This window comes from Dendropsophus ebraccatus, chromosome 1 (assembly GCF_027789765.1).
Source record: "Dendropsophus ebraccatus isolate aDenEbr1 chromosome 1, aDenEbr1.pat, whole genome shotgun sequence".
Taxonomy (NCBI): domain Eukaryota; kingdom Metazoa; phylum Chordata; class Amphibia; order Anura; family Hylidae; genus Dendropsophus; species Dendropsophus ebraccatus.
The window spans coordinates 87,034,780-87,044,741 of record NC_091454.1 but is presented as its reverse complement, the minus strand read 5'-3'; the positions used below and the strand labels follow the sequence as shown (position 1 = coordinate 87,044,741).

Here is a 9,962-nt window from a genome sequence, read left to right as displayed (position 1 = left end):
GTGACAGTAATAGAGCTGGAGCTGTTGGCCTGGACTCTCTGTTGCCCCCTTTCATAGTGAACTAATCTTTGCCAGCGAATTGAACTAGATCTTTTATGGTGCGTTCTTACCTACAGGATCTGCAGCTGATTTCATTTAAATAACTGAACACAGCATCAAATCTGCTGCAGATCCTGTAGGTGTGAACGCACCCTTAGTCTGCTTTGAAGATTAGTTCATTTTGAACTAATCATTCACAAACTACCCATCACTATTACTTTTGCAACCCCCCCATTTACACACTGTTATATTTTACTTTTATTTCACCAAGTGTGAACATCGCCATAAAATCACAATACTGATGATGCCAATTTTTGTGCCTGTTGCTTGGAACTGAGGGCTGATTTTAAATACATTTATCTGAGAGCACTTGAGTTCAATATACTTGATTATTAATATAAGCTCTGTTCATTAAGAAACTAGTAAAAGAAAAAAAAAAAAAACGTGAATAAACTAGTAAAATACCAACTTTAGCCCTGAATAACAAACTGGCTGAATAACATGAGAGGAATGTGTGTGAGGTGCAAGAGCAAGGCTGGCTGAGGGCGGGAACAGGGAGGCTGAGGGTGGGAAGCAGGCGGTTCTGCACTGTGCACCTTCTACACAGCAGCCTGCCCTAACTCCTCCACTTATTTTCTCCAGCTCTTAACATCCCACACTGTTATCTGAGGGAGGGAAGACACAATAATATCTCTGCGAGACAGACTGCAGCCTGGACTTGTCTGCCCTGAGGAAGCGCTTGGAAGGCTGTACAGCTGCTGGTCAGGTGCTGCCAGGGGAACATGGCATGTCACTCTACTTTTGGGGAGGTGAGATGACCCCCCAGGAGACCAGAAGTGTTGTCATGTAGGGCTGTATCTTCTGTCAGGAGCCTCTGGAGCACATAGTTCCTGATGGGACCTGTGAGCATGTACTAGACAGCAAGTAATTGCGGACCTCCAGCACTAGTATTATTGGGAGGACTAGATACAGTTACAGGCATATGCACCTTCTATGTATCACTGACCATGGAGGCTCTTCTCTCTCTGGTGACACTCTTCGCAGCATCGACACTGGCTACAGGTTGGTCTTTCCCTCCTACTTTAATAGAACTGGAATGATACTATTTCACTATTGTAAAACAGAGTGTGCACTGCTAGCTATGACAGCTCCCAGCTTTGTACATTCACATAATGTAGATGGAAATAATCTAACCATGTAAAAGTATTTCATAAATAAAGGTTTGTAAATGTGAGATTTCTCCAAGCTAGTAGAAAAGTGAAAGCATTTTCTAAAGAAGTCCGGTTGGACTTTTTAAATTTTTTTACTTTAAAAAGTTACTGGAAACTGACTGGTCCATGTGGGCAGCTCTTTCTATAGCACTAACTAAGACAAATTTTCACGTTGGCTCTTATGTATAAATAACATTTCAGATACTTATGTCATTATAGAATCATAGGCGGCCTGTAATATACTATTGTCAGACACTTAGATTAGGGCTACATGACAACTTTGGCTACAATACACATCAAACAGGCAAAGATTGCAGTGTGGCAATTGGCTTTGCAGCTAATAAAAGAGAATGTGATTGCACTGCGCCATGTATGTTACCATGACCACAACCAAACAGTCAGCAGAAATCCGGGACTGATTTGCCAACCTGCCTTCTGAAATGTTACCACTTTTATCAGCTGCCACTATGTCACCATATAGTCTATCCATATGCCAGCACTTATGTTCTGGAGCCATGAAGCATCAGGGCTTTACAGGGGTTATGCAGGATAAAAAAACAACACACACAACTGATTTATTTAAAAACAGTTCCATCTCTCTCCTTAGGTCATGTGTGCTATTACAACCAGGTGCTTTACACCTCAGTGAAAACTGAACTGAGCTGCAGTACCCAACACAAACTGAGGACAAGAGTGGCACTGTTTCTATAAGAAAGCAACTGTGTTTTTCTAATCCTAGATAACCTCTTTAAATTTGACCAAGGACAGTCAGCTTTAATCATCCTGGCTTTTTTCACATGTCTTTCCAGGGATTCTAGTATTTTTGGTAAATAGAATATTAAGACTCCAATATTCTTTTCTTTTAAAAAAAAAAAATACTGTAACAACTGATGGAAAAGGAAATGCACCACTTTATGTAACATGAGGGACCTGCTTTAGTTGACAGGTGATGATTTTGGTTTCAATCTGTAGACTTTTGAGTCTCTGCAACTTTAATTTCACAAGTCGCCCCAGGTAACTCAGCCCAAGGAACAACAACTTGTAGTTCCCCATGGCATGGCTGACTAGGCAGATAGACCATGAAGCAGATGGAGACAGTTCCCTAGTATATGTAGAATAGTTCATGTATAGAAACTAATTAATACGTTATTTTTTATGCACTGTACTGTGTTAGAACGTACCCCAATATGTTTAGATTGTTGCCTAGACAGGAGCCACAGCCCATAAACAGATGGGTAGGCTGCATCCACATGCTCCTGTATAGGTCAACATAGCACCCGCATTGATGTTTGGGTGATGCTATACCTGTGTTTTTATAGCCTTTCTTCAGCACAGACAGTCATCAATGCTGAACATGGATGTGTATATATGTATAATTTTTTTCCAGGATTATGTTCTGGTAGTGTATGACTAATCCATTAGCTTCATCTTGTGTTTGCTCATGTGCGGATGCAGCTTGTTTAGCCAGGACCTGCATTACATAATGTTACATAACTGAACACTTTCCCAGTTACCAATTGTTATTCATGCAGTTCACTGGTTTAACACTTTATTTACTATTATATTTGACATGCGGCTTTGCTGCAGTTGAACTGTACAGTCGTGGCCAAAAGTTTTAAGACTGACACAAACCTTTGCTGCTTCAGTGGTTTTGGATCTTTTAGTCAACCAACAAAACACAGTAATCACTGAACTCAAGGAGAACAGTGAAAAAACTCCAATGAAGGGGCCACCCTGGTATTTCCCTATTTATGTTCCAATACTCGCAACCGAGTGGGACTTAAGGGGTTATTTATCAGGGTGGTGTGGTGCTCTCCCCATCATGGAGGCACCCCATGGAAACAGGCTAGAGATATCTGGCTATCCCATGTTTTGAGACTCGCAACCAAGACTCCACGGACTCTTGTTTTGCATATTTAAATTTTTGGGGGCATCAGTGGAGACTCTTGATTGAGTACTTCATTGGAGTTTTTTCACTGTTCTCCTTGAGTTCAGTGATTACTGTGTTTTGCTGGTTGATTTGTCATTGCCCCAACTAGCCAGAATCCTACTCCACACTGATGAGGGGCAAATACCCTGAAACGGCTGTCTGTGGATGGATGCCTGCCCTGGCAAGCCCTTGTCATGATCGCATTACTCGTACCTTGAGTTAGGCCCCCTTCACACGTCCGTGTCAGTTTTTACTGTCAGGAAATCCTGATCAGGAGACCTTAAATGTCATCAGGATAGTATCAGGATTTCCTGACAGTAATCCGTTTTTACCATCAGGAAACCATCAGGAAAAACCTTCAGGATTTCCTGATGAGATAATATTGTCTAGTATGCCAACATAAATCACAGGTACCCGTGTACCTGGATGGCCACAGGCTGCAGAACTACAACTCCCATCATGGCCTACCAGCAGAGCCATGATGGGAGTTGTACTTCTGCAACCTGGATGGCCACAGACTGCAGAACTACAACTCCCATCATGGCCTGCCAGCAGAGCCATGATGGGAGTTGTACTTCTGCAACCTGGATGGCCACAGGCTGCAGAACTACAACTCCCATCATGGCCTGCCAGCAGAGCCATGATGGGAGTTGTACTTCTGCAACCTGGATGGCCACAGACTGCAGAACTACAACTCCCATCATGGCCTGCCAGCAGAGCCATGATGGGAGTTGTACTTCTGCAACCTGGATGGCCACAGGCTGCAGAACTACAACTCCCATCATGGCCTGCCAGCAGAGCCATGATGGGAGTTGTACTTCTGCAACCTGGATGGCCACAGGCTGCAGAACTACAACTCCCATCATGGCCTGCCAGCAGAGCCATGATGGGAGTTGTACTTCTGCAACCTGGATGGCCACAGGCTGCAGAACTACAACACCCATCATGGCCTGCCAGCAGAGCCATGATGGGAGTTGTACTTCTGCAACCTGGATGGCCACAGGCTGCAGAACTACAACTCCCATCATGGCCTGCCAGCAGAGCATGGTGGGAGTAGTAGTCCTAAGGGGTAATCTCACCTGTCCCGGATCCTGCTCTGTCGGGGCCGCGAGGTTGGGGTCCGGGTCAGAGTGCAGTGCTGAGCTCCGGGCAGCGGCGGCGGTCGGAGGTGCGGAGCATCCGGCGGGCGGCCCGGTGGTGAGTTCCCGGGGGGGGGGGGGAGAGGGTCAGATGCGGCGGCGGCGGGGGCACGGGGGCGGCGGAGGTACTGGGGGTTAGGCGGCGGCGGCGGCGGGGGGGGGGGATCTGTAGTGCCGGGCAGAGTGTGCGGTGCGGGGGGGATGGGGGTGTGCGGGTGATCGGACAGCGGCCGGGGCTGGCTCTCTACCAGTCCGGAATCGCGGACACTTTCCTGATATACATCAGGAAAATGCCCGTGATTCCGGCGCTCCCATAGACTTCTATGGGGGCGTCCGTGCCGGATTTCCGGACGAAAATAGGACAGGATCTAAAAAATCCGGTCCTATTTTCCGGAACGGACACCCTTCCGGAAAAATCCGGAAGGGTGTCCGTGTCTAATATTAGTCTATGAGTCCGGAAATCCGTCCGGATTTCCTGATAGGAAATCCGGACAGATTTTCCGGACGTGTGAAGGGGGCCTTAGACATTGACAAAAAGGGGCCACCCTGTTGTTTCCCTATTTACAGTATGTTGCAATACTTGCAACCGAGTGGGACTTAAGGGGTTATTTATCAGGGTGGTGTGGTGCTCTCCCCATCATGGAGGCACCCCGTGGCAACAGGCTAGAGATATCTGGCTATCCCGTGTTTTGAGACTCGGATCTTTTAGTCATACATTTCTATGGTATACTGAAGTACAATTACAGGCACTTTATAAGACTTTAAACTTGTATTGAAAATACACCAATTCTATGTAAAGAATTTTTATAATGTTGATCCTCCTTTAAGACTTCTACAATATCAGCCTCTGGGCCCAATCCTGACTGATGACAACCCACTCTTGCCTAGTCAGCGCTTGGAGGTTATCACAATTTCTGTGTTTTTGTTTGTCTATGCGCTTTTTGAGGATTGACAATAGGTTCTCAATGAGATTGAGATCTGGGGAGTTTTCTGGTAATCAGTCCAAAATGTCAATGTTTTGTGTACAGAGCCACTTAGTTATCCCTTTTGCCTTGTGGCATGATGCTCCAAATTGCCAGAAAAAGCATTGTTTATCACTAAAGATGAGCACAACTCGAGCATGTTCAAGTCTGATTGTTCAGCATTTGAATATTGGTGGCTGAAGAAGTTGGATGAAGCCCTAAGGAGACCGGGAAAACATAGATACAGTCATAGACTGTTGCTAGGCTACCGCAGCAATTGTCGGGTAAGGAGTTGTTCTCCAATCCTGACAATTAAAGTATTTTCACACACTGTGCCTCAGCCAGACTCTATGTGCACATTGCTAATAATACTGATCAGTGCTATCTGAAGTGTGTCCATAACTTGACATTGTCACACACACTGTTGATTTGAGGTGAAACCACATGGCAGCAGGGTTGTAAGACATCAGCACCACAGCTGGACAGCAGCCAATCTTTGTGTCCGTCCAGAGAAACAAATTACCTAATTTTGTCCTACATAAAGTTAATCTGTCAGCTGCAATTCAAACTGCTAATAGCTGTTAGGTCAAGGTGGCGCATGGTACTTTTCATAAATCTGTCTGTGCTTCCAGAAGGTAGAAAATGCTTTTATTCTTAAAGTAAAGTTCTATTCCTGGCGACCATCAGAGGTCAAGCACTGGAGGCAGGCAGGCCCGCCCCCAGTGTAGGGAAACACCCCCTCCTCTATGGAGCCGCATCATGGAGGGGCAGGAGTTTCCTCCCACAGGGGGCGAGCCGGCCTACCTCCAGTTCTTCAATCCCGGGGGGCCCCAGGAATAGAACGCCGCTGTACGTGGGAACCAAGCTGTGGTTCAAAAAGGCACCGTGATAGAGGTACTATGTGTCTCTTTAACCTAACCTTACTATTCAACAGTGTTAGCAGTTTGAAACATGAATTACAGCTGACAAATACACTAAAATAAAGATTTGAGCACATAATACTTTGTATGTTTCATGTAAACATGTAAATGTAAGGCACTTTGTAATATATTTTCATTTCTATAAGTGTCTATATTGCCAGTTCTAATTCCAGGTCATGTAATCCTGTCAGTAATTTCTTTTGGTGGTGTGCCATATCCCAGGATCCCTTTCCTCTGATTTGGCTTCTCAATATAAATTATCTTATCAACATACAAGGGGTGGATTAGCTAGAACTTTCACTGAACATGAACAGTTCAAACACGCTCAGTTTACGACACACATTTTTTTTAATATACCTCACAATTTTAGAGCTATTGAAAAATTTCAGCTCCTGGAAAACCCCTTTTAAGTCATCAATAGTAGCATTAACATTCTAAAAACAGAAATGTTTCCTTACAGGGAATTATGCTGCATGAAGAATGAGGTTTACTTGTCTGCCTATAAAATGCATAATGAATAGTTCTTTATACACTACATTGTAGAACACAGAAATAGTACTACCAATCTTTGTATCAAACTGTATCTGCTAGTTGTGATAAAGATTGAAATTAATATTGGTGTTTTAGAAGCATTAAAATGCCAATGTTACTTTCTTCCCCCCATCTTTCTCACAATCTGACCAAGTTTACATCAGATCATAAGGAGGAAGCACACAAACAAGGTACAACGTAATTCTTTTTCTCCCTTGTTGCTAATCTCTTTGAGGATGTTCCATGAGCTACTTGAGATGGGGATGTGGGTTGAGTTCCCTTTATGACTTACTAATATAACTATTTGGTTGCAGAATGTATATACATCTTTAGATTACATATTATTGAGGCAGCTCTTTGCTGGCATATTTAGATTTGTATAGAGCCTGTTTAACACCTGTATCTAACAACAGTAAACATAGCCAAATACTCATAAAACCTTTCTTGTCAACATTTATCAACATGTTCATATACACAATCGCTCACCTGTCACCATATTATATACTGTGCCACAGTTTTTACATCTCATTTTTATAGGAATTCCAGCTTTATATGATATAGTCATTAAAAAAACAACAACTTCTTTTTAACATTTTGTTAACCAAATTATTTCATGTATGTAGCGGCCTCCTCTCATTAAAATACAGTTTATGCAGTGCGATAGTATTTTGGGAATGGACACAAGTTAACATCTCTACAGGCATTCTACAGATTGTAGTTCAGTGCTATGTTCTTTATTCATGGGGTCTTTTGATCTGTTCATTAGTTATGCACTAAGATTTCTAGTTTTACCTCTTGGGATCACTTCCCCTTTACTTAAGGGATAAACAGAAAGATAAGAAACTGAATAAAGCTTACAGTGCTTCATATTAAAAAAATATACTGTGACTTGATGGTACTGATATTTTTTTGAATGGCAGGTCAAAGCTTTTTTTTTTTCTTTCGTTCTGTCAAAGAGCGCAGTTGCAATAGTTCAAACTCTTATGGGCCCTTGTAGTCAGGGTTTCAAGGCATCCAAAAATCTTGGGAAGCAAATAGTTCAGGGAACCAGGCAAAATGGTGTCATTGTTTATGAGCTTTTGATACCTTTGTGTAATGAGTAGGGGAAACAGTGCAGGCACAGTCTGAACCTAGGCTATGCCCACCTACTTGGACAATTTGCCACTGGCTCTAAACTGCATTTGGGTTGTTAGACAGGCTGTGTCAGAACCATACCGCCATGCCAGAGGTAAACCAGAAACCAGATTATAGTCAGAGAGTGTGCCACGGATCAGATCCAGAGTCAGTACAGGCAAGGTTAAGTGAGGAGGGTGTGACAGTGTCCAAATCAGAACAGGCAATGGTTGGAAGTCCACACACACACACAGGTCCAGGTAGCAGAACAACAGCAATCAATAAATGCCAGCACTGAGCCTGACTGGGGGGGGGGGGGGGGGGGGGGGGGAGAATGAGGGAGAGGGACTCCTCTTTTCTCCCGAAAACAGGGATTAAGGATTTTGCCGCAAGGATTAGTTGACCGCTATCTCCCTACTTTCTCCTGGTGCAAATCCTGTCCTCTGCAAAGTAACATTGTCCCATGGTTAAAAAACTGCTATTTTGCTATTTTTTTCTTATTAGGAAGAGCTGGGTGTCCACTGGGCCCCAGTCACATTGCATTTTGATTCTCAGCTGGTATCCTTTGGATACCTTCAATGGCCTAAATGACTGCTATAGGCTGGGATACTGTCAAAAAGGTATGCAGTGTTTTTAAAGCAATTCTGTACCCACAATCTGACCCCCCCCCCCCCCAAACCGCTCGTACCTTCAGATAGCTGCTTTTAATCCAACATCTGTCCTGGGGTCTGTTTGGCAGGTGATGCAGTTATTGTCCTAAAAAACAACTTTTAAACTTGCAGCCTCGTGCCCAACGTCCGGGGCTTAGATTGTGTATGCATTAGGCTGGCACAACCTCTCTGTCCCTCCTCCCCGCCCTCCTCATCATTAGGAATGTTCCAGGCAGATTGCCTACTATTCGTTAGCTGTGTCAGCCTGGCACATGGGCTGGATCGTTAAGGCACCTGTGCAGTGTTCAGACAGGAGAAAATGTTCCAGTGGCATACCTAATGATAAAGAGGGTGGGGAGGAGGGACGGAGGGGTGGTGCAAAGTTAGAGCACAGATACTACAAGCCCTAGCCGTTGAGCATGGGGCTGCAAGTTTAAAAGTTGTTTTTAATGACAATAACTGCATCACCTGCCGAACAGACCCCAGGACAGATCTTGAATTAAAAGCAGCTATCCGAAGGTACAAGTGGTTTGGGGGGAGGGGGTCAGATTGTGAGTACAGAGTCACTTTAAGGAAAGTCTTCAAACCAGTTTGTTTTCTTGCAGCCTAGTGCTAAAATAAAGACAAAAAAATCAGTCCGTCAATCTGTACTCAATACCCCATAATGACAATGTGATAATAAGATGCCCCATAAACAGAATTTTAGACACCTTTGTTAATTTATCAAAAAGGAAAAACTATAATTTCTTATGGACCAGGGACTTGAAATTTAGCTTTGGGGCTTCCTGTCTATATAAGCGTTCACAGCTGATGAGATAAGAGCAAAAACCAAGCCATGAGGTGGAACGTTCACAAGCGAAGAGTAGCCTCCATAGTTCTTAAATAGAAGAAAACAATCAGGACTCTTCCTTGAGCTGACAGCCTCACCAAACTAACTCATGGGGGGAAAAAAGGCCTTTGTAAGAGGCCGTTGCATACTAAATGTGAACATAGCCCAAGTGGAGTTCTAATAACATTTTTGTACATACAGCATAATATATTGTACGTGTGAATGGATACAGCTCCCAAAATATGCTTGATAGTAAATGAATAGTTTCATTTAATTGTAACTACTGTATATTCTGGAAATGCACAGGATTCTGTGTAGTTTTGCTGAAACTGACAGCCTGTTACTGTATTAATAAAATGACAGTAAATTACATTGAAAACTGTGCAGATATAGAACTGATGCCTTAAGTCAGGGATTATAATGGATTTAGGATTTGTCAAGGATTACTTAATCAGAACTGTCAGAACTATAATTGACATACATTGTAATAATCCCAGATATAGGATTTGGTAATTATCTAAAGATCAAACATAATTGGGGACAGTTTTTCTATTCTATTTTTTGTTTGTTTTTAGCTTAACATAAGAATGAGTCATAGGAATTAAAAAAAAAGTATACAGGATGTCTTAGGGTATATT

General features: G+C 43.2%; 1 protein-coding gene across 1 annotated transcript in view; it reads left to right on the top strand.

Annotated features, from left to right (window-relative positions):
• Nucleotides 1-667: 667 nt before the first annotated feature.
• Nucleotides 668-9,962, top strand: part of NTN4 (netrin 4) — a 79,731-nt gene continuing 70,436 nt past the window's right edge. The window contains exon 1 of the mRNA XM_069974347.1: nucleotides 668-1,101. Within this exon, the coding sequence (XP_069830448.1) occupies nucleotides 1,047-1,101 (55 nt within the window). The 5' untranslated portion in view covers nucleotides 668-1,046. The remainder of the gene's footprint in view (nucleotides 1,102-9,962) is intronic.